The 18,749-nt window shown below is 45.8% G+C and overlaps 1 protein-coding gene across 1 annotated transcript; it reads left to right on the top strand.

Moving 5' to 3' along the window:
* The first annotated feature begins 43 nt into the window (after positions 1 to 43).
* LOC136441249 (suppressor APC domain-containing protein 2-like) lies at positions 44 to 10,239 on the top strand. Its single transcript, XM_066437425.1, has 6 exons — positions 44 to 1,029; positions 3,851 to 3,942; positions 6,449 to 6,598; positions 7,599 to 7,700; positions 8,928 to 9,020; positions 9,163 to 10,239. Exons 1-6 carry the CDS (start codon positions 249 to 251, stop codon positions 9,292 to 9,294), a joined length of 1,350 nt encoding a protein of 449 aa, XP_066293522.1. The 5' UTR covers positions 44 to 248; the 3' UTR covers positions 9,295 to 10,239.
* Positions 10,240 to 18,749: the final 8,510 nt, after the last annotated feature.

Genomic DNA, 18,749 nt, shown 5'->3' with positions numbered 1-18,749 from the left:
CAGGTAGCCCCTGTACCAAATTGGGTTATCCGATACAGTAAGTCGGGCGCCAGTCAGTTGGTAACGTTTGTAGTTTTGTGTCAGTGCGTTTATCACTTCGGTGAACTTTTTGCGGCCCCAGGACGTTCAGCTAAAGACTGGCGACGAGAAGGGCAGTGTCAGGTTAACTTACAAGGCTTGTTGACTCAGTTCTATATCCTTGGTTCTAACGTCTCTTGGTCCTAACGTTAGTAACCGTTACCGCCGATATGGCTGATGTTCAAATGCCTTTGTTCCCCAGTCCGTTTGTCCCTCCTGGTTCGAATTCTGAGGAGTTACCAGAAGCGTTTGTGACGTCTTTACGTTCCCTGTGGGACATCCTAGACGATGGGAACTGTGGGTTTGTGTCTCTTGGAGATATCGAGCGTCACTGGAGACAGGACGGCACGGAACTCCGCGGAGTGGTGGAGGCTCTGAGACAAGTCGCCCCGCACGACAACATGCTGTCCTTCGACATCTTCTGCAGGGGGCTTCGGCTGGCCTTATCGGGACCTCTGTCTGGATTAACGTTCACTAACGTTAAATGTACAACCTTCCACAACGCTGACAAGGCACAAGTGGGCAGTGTACATCCCAGAACTAAACAGTCTCTCAGAAGTCTGTCAGCGTCCACTCTGTTCAACCAAGACAGGACAGGATTCCACCACAACCAAGACAAGACAAACTTACTCCTCCATTCCAATCAGGACAAGACAGGACTTCTGAATTCCAACCAAGACAAGACAGGTCTTCATGATTTCAGGAACCACAGAAGACCCCAGAGAGCCTCTCGGTCAGTGCCAGATTTATCCACCAAGTCGGAGCCATCAGCTCTGACTCAGGCAGCACAAGTAAGACTCAGCAAACATAAGGCCAGGCCTGAGAAGGGGAGGATCATGGACAAGTTACGCGTGTGGCAGAACGAGACGTTGGCATTCCTGAGTGGAGACCTAGACAGGACCAGCCGGGGATCAGCTGACGGAACCTCCAGCTCCTCCACAGATAATACAGGTAACATGGACACCAGGTGTGCAAGAACGGACCAAGTATGATAACTCAGGTCCAATATGCAAATACAGGATCCATCAAAATTAGGTTATTCACACTTCCGAATACGCATGCGCGGTAACAGGAATTGTAGGTACAGTTGTAATATGTCAAAGGTGAAAGCCCCTGTTAACAGTTCTCAGCTCGACCATTGTCTTGATTTGCAGAACAATGTCCAGGTGTGTTTTGTAAAATATTCACCGTTTTCACACTTCCCATGATACACAGTCTGGGTAATTTTATCTCTCAGCGTGCGAAATGACAGAACATGATAGAACACATCCAAGACAACTCAGACAGCAGTTCGGTTCGGAACCGTGCACAGGACAGGGTTTATTCACTTTGTCTTTCTGTCAGAGAGCAAAGGTTGGAGACGGAACACGGGACGTGAACTATGTGACATCAGGCGAAACCAACTGACAACAACAGTTGCAACGTGTTGGCTAGTTGCCCAGAAAAATGCTTTTGTCCACAAAGCTCATCAAATTCAACTTCAGTTACCCCCAAATAACCCTGCTAGGGGCAAAGTAGGGGGGGAGGACTCAGGAGGTCCCAGGCTAAGGCGGGCAGGCCTCCAGCCTGGCGCGGAATGACTCAACGGTGGGAGCCGTAACAACCGCGCCAGGCAGGGCGTTCCACTCGTGTATGGTGCGGGGGAAGAATGAGTATTTGTAAGAGTCTGTGGTTGAAATTTGAGCGTGTGGCTCCCCCAGGTGCGCCCCTGAGCTGGTTTCAGTATAGACTATCTGTGTTAATATTGATGTAGTTATTGACTAGCTTATAGAAAAAGGTGAGGCGGGCGTTCCTCCTCCTTTCAGAGAGAAGGGTCCACTGCAGGTCATTGAGCATCTGTGTCACGCTGCTGTCTGCCGGTAGTCAGAGTCACTCGGGCGGCCCTGCGCTGGACGGCCTCCACCGCCTGTATCCCTTTGGTGGTATACGGGTCCCAGACGGTTGCACTATATTCCAAGTGGGGCCGCACCAGCGCTAGCGCTTTGTAACAAGTGGCCTTGACCCTAGATGGACAATGGGTCAAATTGCGCCGAATGACCCTTGGTACCCTACCGGCTTTGTTAGTGGCGTAGTTGATATGGGTGTCCCACCGCAGATCGTCGGACAGTTGTACTCCAAGATAGGGGTGGGACTTGACACCGGTGAGGGCTTCTCCACTTAGGGAGTACTGGGTTAGAATGGGGTGCTTTTTACGGGTGATATGGAGGATGTGGCATTTAGAGGGATTGAACGACATAAGCCAACGATTTTGCCAATCTGTTAGCGCATCAAGATCCGACTGTAGACCTTGTGTGTCAGAAGGCGTGCTGATAGTTCGTTAGATCAAGCAATCGTCGGCAAATAATCAAACGTGTGAATCTACGGAGCTGGGGAGGTCGTTAATGTACAGTAGAAAGAGCAAAGGGCCTAATATTGTACCCTGTGGAACTCCAGAGGTGACCCTGACAGCTTTAGATGTTCCGCCGTCAAAGACAACCATCTGGGTTCTCTCTTTTAGGAAGGCCCTAAACCAAGACAGGAGAAGGTCAGAAATGCCGTAGTGCTCGAGCTTGCTTAGCAGCAAATTCACACCCCTACTAGTACTATATTTGCCGGGCAACTCATTAGTTCCTGTGTTTTACTGACGTACTCAAGGTTTTAGCTATTTCCCTTTTGAGAGAAACTCACAGGCCCGTTTTCCTTTATCCAGTTCCTGGGCAGCCACATTGAGACCCGTATGGTGTATTATGGGAAGAGTGAGAACGGTGAATATCTCGGGCCTTCACCTTTGACATATTACCCACAATTCCTGTTGCTGTTCATGTGTATTCAAAAGTGAACGAGCTTACACACTGGAACAGTAAGTTTGATTCATCTAAACACAAGTGACCATTGAATGTCACGGTAAATGCATTTCAGTTTGCAGTGGTTTAATGTTCACGGTTTTTGCAGTAACCTCTTCACTGCAAAAACGCTTGTTCTGTCTTCTGCCCACCTTCCAACTTGTTTCAACCGCAAACAAAAGCCACTGCAAACACCCCATTTTCTCCCTACCGTGAAATTAAATCCCTGTGATCATAAAATGCATTAAGTACTGCAGTCCTGTAAATCTTGAAGCTAACTTCGTTTTGTGGTGATTTATTTCTTAGTGGCCTTTTCATAAATTCATCAAACCATGAATATGTCTTAAATGTCTTAATGACTAATTACTACAGAATTATTTCAACCACTGATCGAAAACCTCCTTTTTCCTCCACCATGAAATAATACTAAGAATTAAACATACATGGATGCCCTCATGCTCTTTTACTTAGAGCGTTATTTAATTCTACGATCGAGTGTTGCCGGCCAAACCAATTCAATGCAGAACTGAATCTGTGTATTTTGCGTAGAGTGTTATTGGCCACTTCAATTCTACGTAATGGTTTGGAGCTACCTGGAATTAAGCAAAAATCACAATTGATGAATTGTGCGTAAAGCAAACTTGAATGCCAGTCATGTCTGCAGACTTTTTTGTTGTTGTTGCTCTCCTCCTCTGCCACACAATGGAACAATCCACTGAACCCCTTCCCAAAATCTTGTGACCGAAAAGTGGTCACATTAGCCAGGTGGTCCTTATGAGGTGGTCTATTAGAATTAGAGGTAAGGTTGTTTTTTTTAGTAATACATTGGAAATGCAGATTTTCGTTGTCATCAATTTGCAGTGGAAAGATCACTGCAAAATTAAACCACAGTGAACATTTCAACATTTACAGTTGTTAGCAAGGCTTCCAACAAACTTCTTATCTTCTAGGACCTTCACTAAGCCCTCCTGGACTTTCACCTAAGCAGAAGAAGAAGGAATTCAGACGGCACACCTTGGCTAATGGACTGGACTACAATGTGGTGAGTTTAAACTAACATTAAGATATATTCTAATTTCTAGTGGCAGGGACACTTTATTAAAGCCTGCGGTCACACTTCACTGGCTTTGGGCACAACAAATTTGCTAAGATGCCTCCGACCTTGACCTTTGTCTCCCCAATATCTGCCAACATATCAAATATCACTGCTTCCCGAATTATAATGCTGACCTAATCTTCAAGATATCCGCAGCAGTACCATAACAAGCCGCTAGGGGCCCCAAAATCTAATCATTTTGAGGTCTCAAAAGGACCTACCCAATGTCTCCCCACAGGCAAATATCAAGACAATCCATTTAGGTATTCTCAAGTTATGCTGTTGACTGACGAAAAGCTTGAAAGACATACATGTGTACACACAAACACTGCCGAAAACATTACGGAGGTAATGAGATGATAACTATCACCAAGCTGAAATCATTTTTTAGATACTTTTTTAGTAACTCAAGTTGATCAAGTTCTGACATTATCACACTGGGTCCAAAGTCCAGAGGAATACTACTAGTCAGTAAGAGATAGACTGGCAGGAGTATGCTGCGTGCTGATGTTGTTTTCCTGTTACGTTAGGCCATGTTGATATGATAATATGGGTGAGAGATAGAAGTTGGCAGGAGTGTGCTGCGTGCTGATGTTGTTTTCCTGTTACATTAGGCCATGTTGATATGATAATATGGGTGAGAGATAGAAGTTGGCAGGAGTATGCTGCGTGCTGATGTTGTTTTCCTGTTACATTAGGCCATGTTGATATGATAATATGGGTGAGAGATAGAAGTTGGCAGGAGTATGCTGCGTGCTGATGTTGTTTTCCTGTTACATTAGGCCATGTTGATATGATAATATGGGTGAGAGATAGAAGTTGGCAGGAGTATGCTGCGTGCTGATGTTGTTTTCCTGTTACATTAGGCCATGTTGATATGATAATATGGGTGAGAGATAGAAGTTGGCAGGAGTATGCTGCGTGCTGATGTTGTTTTCCTGTTACATTAGGCCATGTTGATATGATAATATGGGTGAGAGATAGAAGTTGGCAGGAGTATGCTGCGTGCTGATGTTGTTTTCCTGTTACATTAGGCCATGTTGATATGATAATATGGGTGAGAGATAGACTGGCAGGAGTATGCTGCGTGCTGATGTTGTTTTCCTGTTACATTAGGCCATGTTGATATGATAATATGGGTGAGAGATAGAAGTTGGCAGGAGTATGCTGCGTGCTGATGTTGTTTTCCTGTTACATTAGGCCATGTTGATATGATAATATGGGTGAGAGATAGAAGTTGGCAGGAGTGTGCTGCGTGCTGATGTTGTTTTCCTGTTACATTAGGCCATGTTGATATGATAATATGGGTGAGAGATAGAAGTTGGCAGGAGTGTGCTGCGTGCTGATGTTGTTTTCCTGTTACATTAGGTCATGTTGATATGATAATATGGGTGAGAGATAGAAGTTGGCAGGAGTATGCTGCGTGCTGTTGTTGTTTTCCTGTTACATTAGGCCATGTTGATATGATAATATGGGTGAGAGATAGAAGTTGGCAGGAGTGTGCTGCGTGCTGATGTTGTTTTCCTGTTACATTAGGCCATGTTGATATGATAATATGGGTGAGAGATAGACTGGCAGGAGTATGCTGCGTGCTGATGTTGTTTTCCTGTTACATTAGGCCATGTTGATATGATAATATGGGTGAGAGATAGAAGTTGGCAGGAGTATGCTGCGTGCTGATGTTGTTTTCCTGTTACATTAGGCCATGTTGATATGATAATATGGGTGAGAGATAGAAGTTGGCAGGAGTACGCTGCGTGCTGATGTTGTTTTCCTGTTACATTAGGCCATGTTGATATGATAATATGGGTGAGAGATAGAAGTTGGCAGGAGTATGCTGCGTGCTGATGTTGTTTTCCTGTTACATTAGGCCATGTTGATATGATAATATGGGTGAGAGATAGAAGTTGGCAGGAGTATGCTGCGTGCTGATGTTGTTTTCCTGTTACATTAGGCCATGTTGATATGATAATATGGGTGAGAGATAGAAGTTGGCAGGAGTGTGCTGCGTGCTGATGTTGTTTTCCTGTTACATTAGGCCATGTTGATATGATAATATGGGTGAGAGATAGAAGTTGGCAGGAGTATGCTGCGTGCTGATGTTGTTTTCCTGTTACATTAGGCCATGTTGATATGATAATATGGGTGAGAGATAGAAGTTGGCAGGAGTACGCTGCGTGCTGATGTTGTTTTCCTGTTACATTAGGCCATGTTGATATGATAATATGGGTGAGAGATAGAAGTTGGCAGGAGTACGCTGCGTGCTGATGTTGTTTTCCTGTTACATTAGGCCATGTTGATATGATAATATGGGTGAGAGATAGAAGTTGGCAGGAGTATGCTGCGTGCTGATGTTGTTTTCCTGTTACATTAGGCCATGTTGATATGATAATATGGGTGAGAGATAGAAGTTGGCAGGAGTATGCTGCGTGCTGATGTTGTTTTCCTGTAGCTGAAGAGAATGAAGCAGCTGGAGCAGGAGAAGGACGTCCTCCTGCAGGGGCTGGAGACGGTGGAGCGTGCGCGGGACTGGTACCATACTCGTATCCTCGCTGTGCAGGACAAACAGAAGTACCTAGATGCTCAGTCCCCCAGCAGTAAGGTAACGTACCATAGCAAATGTACCACTGGTGTTTATTGGTACGGTACTGTAGTACCAGTCATTTACAAAATTAAAGTTACACAACCCTACAGCCAGGAGAAAAAGACGCTTTCATTCTTTAGGTGATACAAATGTTTTACCAAACACTAGAGATGTAGTGATTGGGTTTGCATATACATAACGTACGTTTAATGAACTGTAATTATAAAATCAATGCCATTCAGACAATGTAGTTTACGCTATGCTGTTTTTTCTTGATTAAACTTAAAGTTTGCACATTGATCAAACTGTATTCACTCCAATTCTTCCATACCTGGGGTCCACAGTAGTGCATAACAAGCAAGTTTGGAGGATCCAGGTTTGGGAAATTAGATGCCAACATGGCTGAGGAATGGTCAGAGCTATTGGCATGGAGCCAAATCGGTAGTTCACACCTCGCTCGTACTCATTCAAATGTACAAATTGCTGTGGCCAGCCTTTGTGATTTGATATGAGCCAAATTACGGGCACCATCGATGCTTTCTTCATTTTCCCACAACACCTATTAGGTTTCACGAAAAATGCACCACAACATTACTTATGGGTTTTGATGTAGAAGAAGTTATAGCAATGGGTGGCCTAAAAAGCCATAAAAAAGGCTGCTGGTCTATTTGATTCAATCTTCTCCATCCACCCCCGAGAGGTGGATCGGATCAATTCCAGTCTCAAATTGGGCTGTTCACATGCAGGAAAATCTAGTTGAATTAATGCGAATTTTGCCCTTAGTGCGGATTGATTTGCATGGATTTTGCCGAGTATTAACATGGCCTAATAGACAGCATTAGAAAAAGCCAAGGAGTGATAAGCATGAATTTCCATTGATTGTGGCATACATGTACATGTACCACAATCAGGGCGATAGAGTACTCCAGTCAAGTCAACAGCACACCTACACTTCTGTTTGATCTGATTGGTCCCCCCAGGGTCTGTATCATTAATGTGTTTATGTGTCCTGTATCAGCGGCTGTTGGAGGCCAGTCAGGTTTGTGTCAACAACCTGACAGCACAGGTACAGCAGGTGAACCATCATCTCAACACTCTCATCCAGGACACAGGAGATCAGGTACATGTAGGGGGCAATCATGGCAATCATAAACAAGAGTTCCGCGACCTCATATCTCCAGGAACAATTCTATTTATGCAAATGTTTTTGGTGTCTAAACAGGAATTTTATGATCTTAATGAGGATTTCCCCAAATGTTGGGAAAATCTCAGTCGACAACTCCAGAGTATTCGGCCCAAAACAGCTTCAGTGCACGTATAAAATGATAAAGGAAAGATGTCGGGATGCCCACATCCGGAGATCAGGTTTCAGGCTAATTAGCATAGTACAGCCAGTCACAAAAATGGCAGAAGAAGACAAATCACATGTTCTCCAAGTTCTTTTGAGTCCTAAACTAACCTACACGTGTCAGACTTGTCGGGATCATGGCAACACATTTTTACCTATGCCAACTGTACTCTGATTTATCTCATAGTCTTTGCGACTTGATGATAGTTTTTTGTATGTTCAGTTGATATTTGGTGATTTATCAAGATTTTCTCAAGAGAGTATTACTAAGTAATTTCACGGCACGTTACAGACCATTCCGAAATGAGGCATAAAGATAGGGCACAGAAGAAAGTATTTCACAGTCATGACTCATGATTCGTCAAATCGGGTCATCAAAGGTATCTTCGTGATTCTAACAAGTTAACAAACCTCATTGAGTGCACTATTTCAGTATTTGAATCTGACTTTAGCTTGAAACATAATTTATCACGATGTACCACTACTACAATCCAACGCCACAAGCGTCCTGTAGTACTTCCTGTCGCTGTGTATAAACCTGTCCTGACATCTCGTCCCAGATGTGGCGAAAACTGTAGAAGTCAGGCTTATTTGTATGATGACAGAAAAGATGTATCAGGGCAGGAACAGTGGCTTAGGTATTTTCAGAAAATTTGCCCAATTTTAATGATATTGTGATCAGTTTAGAATTGGCCTAAGTTGTCTCAAAATAGTCTTGCAAACCACCTGCTCCAAGTGGCTATTGAGCAATCTTCATTATAAATATTAATGAGCTTGCCATATTAAGCACAAGCCAATCAGCGCCCAGATTACACTGATTTCCAATATGGCAGACCTGGTGAGGTACCCACAAAATTAAAAGCTCTCTAAATGTTTATCAACAGGGATAAGGAGTTGAAGAACAGAAAGAAAATTCAGGAAATCTATCGTTGTCTGCTGGTGTTTCATGTCATGTAGAAATGTCTATGGAGACCAGACCAGTGTTTGTTTGTATTCCAGGGTCTGTCTCTACACATGGACCTTCTGACCTCCCACAGTGGCAGGGTGGCCAGTCCAACTGTGAAGACTTCGGACAATTGTGGACATATTCAGGTAAACATGAGAAAACCTGCCCTGGCTTTGTGATGGAAGATTGGTAATTATGACTTTCTGACATGTCTGAGAAATAAGTCTGCCATAACATTTTACTGTCACAGTAACAGTAACAATATTATTGTTGTTTTTATTTTTTCAGGAATTGGGTGACAAAACAGAAATAATTAGAAAGCTAGAACAAGAGAAGTCTCTTCTCATCCGCCAAGTGTTTGAGGCCAGGTCACAGATTCAGAAGATGCAGAGCCCCTCCAGGGACACCACTTTTATTTAACATGTTATATAACGCCATGGTTTTTTGGACTGTATATTAACCAGAACAGTACAGCATAATGAGTAAACCTTTTCAGTTAGACTTAGAGAAGTTATGATGTTGCATCATGATGTTATACCCCATGCTTATGTATGGAAATCTGTGCCAGAGAGATCTTTATGCTCATTATGCTTACTCAGTTACAAGTACTTTCTAACAAAATGAAACAAGAGAGGAGAGTGACATGAAATGTTTGGGAGAAAACTGATGTAGAATGTTCTGTCGGCACACTTCTTTATTTCCATTCGATGGCTCCATGTTGCAGGGGTTTCTCCAGCCTTTTTCTTGCATCTCACCAAACCCATATTATCCTCATAGCATGATCACTTGTGCCTGCCAGAAGGACAGAAAACAGTTGTGTTGTAGCATATTAAGCTTGTCCCATTATTTCTTGGCTGTTTAGTCCCTTATTGTTTCAAAGTCTCTGTATATACATGTTATTATCTTAATTTCATGTTTCACCCTTTAAGATCACAAATCATATATATGTAATTAAGTAACAAAAACAGGATGTCTGGACTTGGACTAACATTAAGTCCTTTGTTTTTGCACCTTGGACAAAAGGTTGATATCTACATTGGTCATTGCTGGTACCCACAAATAGCCCCTTCAGGGGCAAAGTAGGGGGGGGGGGGAGTTGAGGTCCCGGGCTAAGGGGGGCAGGCCTCCAGCCTGGCACGGAACGACTCAACGGTGGGAGCTGTCGCAATCCTGCCAGGCAGGGTATTCCACTGGGGGATAGTACGGGGAAAGAAAGAGTGTTTACATGTAGCGCCGGTTCTTGCGTGAATGGTGTAAAACTTGAGGTCGTGGCTCCCCCGGGTGCGCCCCTGGGCTGGTATCATTTGAGATGCACTTTTTTTACTGTACCAAAGGTTGAAGAATAATTAAAAGAATGTCATTTTCTTCCTCAGTCTATTCGCAGCGCTACGCCTGGCCCCGCGCGCCTCCGACAGGTGCCTAATTATCTAATTGATGGATGGTAACCAATCAGAAGGGTTATGTAACAGTGCAGGTGTGCTAAGAAGGGCGGGAGTATATAAAGAGGGGGAAACACAGCAGGAAGTGCGTAGTTTGCCTGTGGGGAGAGAAGGCAGTCGGGGATTTGGCGGCATGGCTCAGGTCCCGAACCCTCCTGCACCGGGCGCCGTGCGCGCGGCACTTCGGCAGGCGGCAGGGCCTGCTCCCGCAGCCCAAGGAGCGCGTCAGCAGCAGCCTGCAGCCCCGGCTCCCGGTGTGGGTGTCCAAGCACCACAGCAGCATGCAGCTCCAGTTCCCGGCGTGGGTATGCAACCACCACTGCAGCAGGCAGCTCCAGTTCCCGGTGGGGGTATCCAAGCACAGCCGCAGCAGCCAGCCCCAGTTCCCGGTGGGGGTATCCAAGCTCCGCCGCAGCAGGCAGCCCCAGTTCTTGGCGTGCAGGGCGTCCAGGCACCACAGCAAGCGCCACAGGCAGCCCCTCCAGGGCAGGCAGGAGTTCCGGCCCCGAACTTACAACAGGGACAGGTAGTATTGGTCAAAAGATTTTGTTCGTACTGTTGTGGAAGGGGAACGTTTTTGTCATAGTGTGGTTTCGTGTTTGTTTTGAATAATGGCGTCGTTTTTCTCGTTTTAAAGTCTCGCGTGGATGTCTGTAACCTTTGACCTTTGGCCTTGCGTAGGGCGAGCGGGCGTTAGCGAGGTTTGCTGTGATATTCTCTGGCTCAAGATTGATTCATATGTTCTGACGTTTTTGTGTGTGCATGATTGGGGTCCACAGCCACCTCCTGTCGTAGCCCAGCAGCCACAGGCAGCGCCAGTTGCTCAGCAGGTACAGCAGATACAACAGCCGCAGGGCCAGCCTGATCAGGATGCCGCCGCCCCCCCACTCCCACAGCATGAGGTAACGGAAGTTGTTTTTGGATACTAGTAGTGCAAGGTTAAGGGAATTTGCAGGGGTATTAGTTGAGGTAAACCAGTTTTTTTGTTGTGTTTTCGTGTTTTCAATTTTGTCTACTGCAGGTTGAGATGGTTATAGGGGGATATTTTGTTAGCACGTTATGGCTTGTGGAATATTTTGGTGTGTGCTTAACAATAACATGTGGATGAAAATATATGGGATATGCGGCCTGTGTGGCCTGAGAGCCTGTGTGGCCGAGAGCCTGTGTGGCCGAGAGCCTGTGTGGCCGAGAGCCTGTGTGGCCGAGAGCCTGTGTGGCCGAGAGCCTGTGTGGCCGAGAGCCTGTGTGGCCGAGAGCCTGTGTGGCCGTGAGTTTGTGTGGGGATTAACCTGTGGAAAGTTACCCCGTGGAGGGATAACATGAGTGGAGAGAGAGCTTATGTGGTGATAACCTGTGTGGTGGAAGTGTTATTGCGCGATGGACTGTATGGCTGTTGGGGGTGATAGCCTGTGTGGTCAAAGACACGTGGAGTGTTAGCCTATTTATGGATGACACCTTATATGTTGTTTGTGTAGGAACTCTTCCAGCTTGTGAGATCGCTGCAAGCCACCGTGGAGGGGTTCCAGAGGGGACAGGCCGGGGTGAGGGCTATCCTACGTGATTTAAGAAGCATCGTTCAACGGCCGGACTCGTTGTTCGATCCCGGGTCAGCCATGCAACTCGTAGAAGACCTGGCGGCGGCAGCAAAGCGGGAGGGCCATAGAAAGTCGGAAGACTACCAGGCTGCGGCCGAAGTTCTGCGTTTACACCGCCATGATCCGAACTTGAAACTAGCTATCCGTGAGGTGTATTCTACTGATGCAACAAGAAAAGTGACTAAAAGAGTGACAGGTATTGTGGGCACGACCCAGCATAGTCAGCAGCGTCAAGGTGGCCTGGTGGCTGTACAACAGACGCAAAGGAGTTATCACCCTTACCACCAGTCCTCTGAGCCTCGAATGTTTGGCAATAATAATAGGGGTGATAGGAGGTGCTACGCCTGTGGAAGTACTGAGCACCTGATAGCCCGGTGTCCTGTGCGTAGGCGTCAGTATAGAGGTAGAGAGAGGGATAGAAATAATAGTACCGTGTCTGAAAATGACAAAAAAGACTGAGATATGTATTTGTGTATTCTGTGAGTAATATCATTGCAAATAAGAAAAGAAATGTGGAAAGAAAAAGGAAAGGCTTGATGTGGTTTGGTGGGCCGGCGTCAATGCAGAAGTAAAGGAAATGTGAAAGTTTGAAATGTGTAGACGTGAATGTGTCACAATGCAGAAAGATGAAATGTAGACGCGCTGTATCATGCTGATAGGGAAAATGTCAGAAAATTTGGAAATATGTATTTTGTATTTTGTAAGTGACTAACAAGGCAGGAAAAGGAAATGTGAAGAAAGTTTTGATATAAAACGTATAGCAATGCGGAAAGAGAAGTGAAATAGTTTGTATTGTGTCTGAATTTCTGTAGCTGAAATGGGTATTTTTTAGGCATAGAAAGAGGAATTGTGAAGAAAGTTTGAAATGTGTGGTTGAAACGTCAAGCGACACGGAAAGACGAAATGTGAAGAAACTGAAATATTTGCATGGTACCTGAATTGTAACACAGAAAAAAAAAAAAAAAAAAAAGAAATGTGAAGAAGTTTGTTTTTCTCAAAGGTACTTGTACGTGATTTGAATATTTTGGTGTGTAACGGACCGGACCGGACAGGATTTGCGAATAAAGTTTGAGTGGTTGATGCATATATTGGACTCTGACTTATAATGTGTGTTTTGGTACATAAGAATTAGCGTTATTTTCGTGGTCTTTTTGTCCTTGTAAAATGTAGCGCCATGGCAAGCACCAGGGGCTTTCCTGTTCCCTTATCCCCACGTTTGTGGGTTGGTGTTTCCCAGGGCTGACTTTAAAAAAGTTTTTAAAAGTGTAAAAGGTATTTATATTGGTTCGTTGGTTCTTTACAGCTCTCTCGCTCCAAGGGTTTGTTTGATGTGCCAGAGTGGGAATGTGACTCTCTCTTCGACCCAGAAGCAGCTGTTCGCAATAAACGGGAGAGTTACTCGTGGGTGAATAGCAACAGTCAGCCTTGGGACGACACCAGCCCGCCAGCTCCTACCTTCAGCGACGTTGTAGAGGGTGTTAGTCATGGCAACGCTGCCATGGTCAAGTTTAGAAACCCTAATGACTTTATAGCAGGCAATATCCATAACTATGTCGAAGAATGGGAGTTGGTATTAATGGAACACACGAATAAGGACATGTTGTTAACTTGGATTACTAAGGGTGTCAATGTAGAGGATTTTATCGTACCTTATAAAGGGGTTTGGCAGGGGCAGCATTATGATGCATCATTTCCCCCAAGAAAGATCTTCCCGAATGGGCTGTCATGCAAGAGTTTTGTGAGGTTCATAAGTGAGACGATTGAGGAGCGTTTGTTAACAGGGGCGGTTCAGTTATGGGGAAAAGTGGGGGAGGTGGAACCACCGCATCTAGTCATGCCTTTGACAGTTGAACCGTCCAAGCCGCGTCTTTGTTGCGATATGCGTTTCCTCAACCTTTTCACTAGGGCCATACCATTCTCATTAGACAAGTTGGTGGATGTTACGCGTTATGTACATAGAGGGAGTTATCAGACTAAATGTGATGATAAGTCGGGGTACGATCATGTGTCAGTTTGCCAACAGTCCAGAAGGTTGCTAGGCTTCGAGTGGGGCGGTTTCATATTTGTTTGCACATGTATACCATTTGGCTGGTCCTTGTCAGCGTGGATTTATAACACTTTGGGTTTAGCGGTGACAGGTTATGTCAGGCGAGTAGGGGTCCCCTCTACGCAGTATATCGATGACAGGCATGCGGGGCAGTTGGTAACACCAGGTCAGAATGTAGTGGCAGACGATGCTACTTGTTTCAGGAGGGCGGAGCAGGCCATCTTTTTGTTGACTACAATGTTAGTCAGGTTGGGATATTTCTTAAATCTGGGAAAATCAGTTCTGGTCCCAACCCAAGTTCTGACATTCCTAGGCATGATAGTAAATTCTTTGTTGATGGCTTTTGCAATCCCGGAGGTAAAGAAGGGAAGCTTTAAGGATTTAAGATTGCAGATACTTAACCCTTAAGCTGCCAGGTTTTTTAGCCAAGTAAAAGTCAAAAATGTTTGACCCCTGACCTCTCTCACGAAACCCGCGAAACACCCGGCGGCGCTAACTCCCCTAACTTCCCGGCTTCGCGCGCTACACACACGCAAAGCTGTTTTGTTCTGGGGAATACCCTATCCCTGTTATAACCGGGTCCAGCACACAAGGCATATTTCTGTATCCCTAGTTAAGTCGGGACTGGCAGCTTAAGGGTTAAGGATGGGAGAGTCCCAGTGAAGACGTTGCAAAAATTCGTAGGTAAGATAGTTTCGTTTGCGGTAGCGGTGCCTGGGGCTATGTTGTTTACGAGGGAGTGCAATCTGGCTATTGCGCAGGCGATTCGGTCGAATAAGATGATTTATATACAGGGAGATCTGAGGAAGGAAGTGGAGCATTGGGGCTTCTTGGATGAGTGGCAGGGAACGTTTCCTTGGAGAGAGGAACGACATCTGACCATACAGTTGGCGTCAGATGCCTCCGATTCTCGTTGGGGTGGTGTGATAGACCCGGGGAGGGAATCCCAGATGGCAGTGGGTGATGCTTGGTCGCAGCAGGAGAAAGCTCTCCATATCAATGTAAAGGAAGCATTGGCGGTTAAGTATGTTATGGAAGCGGCTGTGGATAAGTGTAGAAATGCTAGGGTTCATGTGCAGGTGGATAATCAGGCATTATTGTACGCATGGAGGGCTCAAGGAAGGAAGTCGAAACAGATCTTTGATGTCTTGAAAGACATATTTTTCCTATCCTTGAACCTGAACTGCTCCGTGTCCATGGCATACATAAGGTCTAAGGACAACCCCGCGGATATGCCGTCTAGGTCTTATTCGGAGGGGGACATGACACTTACTGAGAAGGCGTGGAAGAAGTTGGTGGCAGAAGGGTGTACATATGGTATAGACTGTATGGCAGTACCATCCAATGCCAAGTTGGCCAACTTTATCGCTCCGTTCCCAGCTCGGGGGGCAACGGCAGTGGATTTTTTCGCCCAACAGTTTGGGGAGGATCTTCGCAAGTGTGGTAATGGATATGTGTTCCCGCCGGTGACTTTGGTGGGGCAAGTGATAAACCACCTAAGGCAATGCCGATATCCATGTTTGGTGGTAGCGCCGCAGACTTCACCCGTCAAGTATTGGTGGCCAATTTTGGGCAGCAGCGGCGGTTAAGTGCACCCGGTTGGGGCGCAAAGGGGAGTTTGGGGTGGTGAATGTTCCCTCGCCCGCAGGGTGGTCTCCATGCCCTTTAGAATGGGACCTATGGGCATGGGAGATTAGGTGGTAATTTGTCACGTAGTATAGAGGGGTTTTGGTTAGTGACTTTGGGGCTATCAATGTACATAATGTGTGTGAATTCTACGAAATAAAAGACAAATGTATGAGGCAACAGACTATATGGAGTCTTTGTATTTATTGTTTACAGGTTCTACCTAGAGTCCCAAGATTTTGCAGTCCAGCGGTGGCATGCCCAGAATGTGCACACCCGAACGATGAATCTTTTAACTTTTGCCAAATGTGCGGTTACGCTAGAAAACGTGTGGGAATGCTTAAGACGACATTGTCGCAGCCTATTGATATTGCTAGTTTGGATGCTAGGATTAAGCAGGTAGAGCATTCGGTGACGAAATACATGAAACAAAAATCAGCGCTACATAAGGAATTGGAAGTATTTCTGGCATCGCTCCCACAACCTAAAGATGTGATGTCCGCCTCTCCTCAAGATGTGTTGAGATTTCTAGTTTGGAAAGACGGGAAAGGGAAAACAAAAGTTCATGTAAACAACTGTCCGTCTTTAGGTCTGCCACAAGCTGCAGATTGTGTTTGCCCCCGCAGGCTAGCGGCAGGCACGGTAGACGCCATGATAGGAAAGTTAAGGGCTATATTCACAGCTGTGGGTAGAGTCGGAGGGGGTAAGGATGGTCCGGGTTTGGGGAACCCTGCGGCGCATAGGAAGGTGAAAGATTACCTAGCAGCCATTAAAAGGGAGCAGTCAAGTGCTTTAGTGATACCAAAGCAGGCCATCCCTTTTTTCCCTGACAAGTTGGAAAAGTTGTCTCTCTACATTCATGCTAAATTAGTGGAGGAAGACATCTCCCCAAAGGATATTTATATACTGGCAAGGGATAGTGCGTTTTTCAAGATGGCCATGTTTGCGGGTGATAGGTTTGTCGAGTTGGGTCACACAAAGGTCAATGAAATTATGGTATATCCAGATAGAGGTGGGCTATTGTTCAATCACACCGAGGGCAAGACAGTCAGGGCCGATAGACCTAATGTGTTTGGGATCAGGAGACTGGAAAACACGACTATCTGCCCAGTCAGTGGTCTGGAGATGTACTGGGATATTTGTAAGGAAGTAGGGCTGTCCCTTGTGACGGGGTATGTATTCAGAGCTACCTCAGCTAAGGGCGAAATTTCGGAAAACCCGTTTTCGTCTGGGGCAGCAGAGGCCAGATTAAGGGTACACTTAAGGGCGGCAAACCTGGATGAAGGGGAGACGGGACATAGTTTTAGGACGGGGTGTGCCTTGACTTTGGCGTTTGCGGGGTCGTCTAAGCAGGATATAATGGCCCATGTAGGGTGGTTCGCTGAGCCGACTGCGGAACATTATATGAAGTTGGCTAAGGTAATGCAGGCTAATAGCCCAGCAGGGAACTTGGCAGCAGCCCTGAGTACTTCTGACGGACGTGTGTCAAGCGTCGCTAACTTAATCCAGTTGTACAAGGATCTGAATGAGTTGAAAGGTTTTGTGCCGCTGTGGAAGGAGAGGATGTGATAGATAAGGATGGGGGTCATTTCACAGTGGATCATATAAGGTATCCTATATTGCATTAAAAGAATTGAGAAAGGCGGAGGTTTCATGCGTCGTTAATGTCAAATCTTCTGATGAAGAAGGTAAGGGGAAAGGGAGAGGTTTGGGAGGTGAGGATTGGGAAGAGGGAAAAGGAGGGGGATGTGGGCTCGCCAGTGCAGGGAGAGGGAGGTGGTCAAGGGATGGGGACTTTTTCCGCACTCCCTATCTCATCTCCATCACCGGTCGGAGGCGCGGGGGATGGGTGTGGCGTTGCGAATATTCCACTATTCGCAGCGCTACGCCTGGCCCCGCGCGCCTCCGACAGGTGCCTAATTATCTAATTGATGGATGGTAACCAATCAGAAGGGTTATGTAACAGTGCAGGTGTGCTAAGAAGGGCGGGAGTATATAAAGAGGGGGAAACACAGCAGGAAGTGCGTAGTTTGCCTGTGGGGAGAGAAAGCAGGCGGGGATTTGGCGGGTAAAGGCGAAGGGTAGGTGGCACCGACGGGAAACAGTAGGGTAAGGGGGGGGAAGGTTGGGGGGGGGGGGGGGTGCAGTAAGGTGGCTTCTTCCCCTGCCCACCCACCCTCCCTATTGGTGCTCGCCGGAAGCATTTGCCTCGCGTTCTGGTCGGGGATGGGGACTTTTTCCGCACTCCCTATCTCATCTCCATCACCGGTCGGAGGCGCGGGGGATGGGTGTGGCGTTGCGAATATTCCACTATTTTCTTCCTGCCTGCTTACAGACATTTGTCCATGTATCTTACTCATTGACAGATATTCCCTCTCTACATTACGGGTGATAGGTTTTGGGACTATCCTGTGTCAGTGGGACCTTCCTCACTGATGGAAACATACTCTAGTAGCAGGCTTAATGCATGTTCATAGAGAATACTACACGGAGTATTCCATGTCATCTGAGGTGTGAGCCCTTACCCTGAGCAGTGGAAGGGCTGGAACAGAGAGGGTTGGAGAGTACACCATCATGTTGTATGTCATACCCACCAGAGAAAACACATTTCAGTGCCAAATGCACCAGAAGTTAAGAAAATTTGCTGTCTTCAAACAAGAAATTGTAAGAACAGCAGTTGCAGACATACAAGGCTGATTTTAAGATGATGGATCATTATATTTACATGCAGTTGCCACAATCTCCCTGAGCTCTTACCATTTAGATAACTGTTCTACATTATGTATCAGTACTGTAGACTTCCCACCAATCCTTGGACAGGTAGGCCATGTGAATATTACCAGTTGGTTCTCGAATTTTTAAAGAAAAGATATTAAGCAATAGGGCAGAAAGAAAGCATTCCATGGCAGACATGTCTGCACAACACATGTAAATGTAGGGTCTCCCTGCAACCAGTTTCATGGTTGTCTTCTCACTAAAATTACCCTGAAAAGTATTCTTTGTCACAAATAAATGTCAACAATCTACTGTTCAGTCCTAATAGAGTATCGTCCCACGTATTCATTCCCAACCTGTCCCATCCGTTTACATTACGAGCTCAAAAGCTACTTTCTTATCGATGTTAATATCAGTAACTGTCAGTCAAGTCTTATATAAAATGAATTCCTC

Source organism: Branchiostoma lanceolatum, chromosome 9, assembly GCF_035083965.1.
Source record: "Branchiostoma lanceolatum isolate klBraLanc5 chromosome 9, klBraLanc5.hap2, whole genome shotgun sequence".
Lineage (NCBI taxonomy): Eukaryota > Metazoa > Chordata > Leptocardii > Amphioxiformes > Branchiostomatidae > Branchiostoma > Branchiostoma lanceolatum.
The sequence above is the reverse complement of the archived record's forward strand: the minus strand, read 5'-3'. Positions and strand labels throughout refer to the sequence as shown.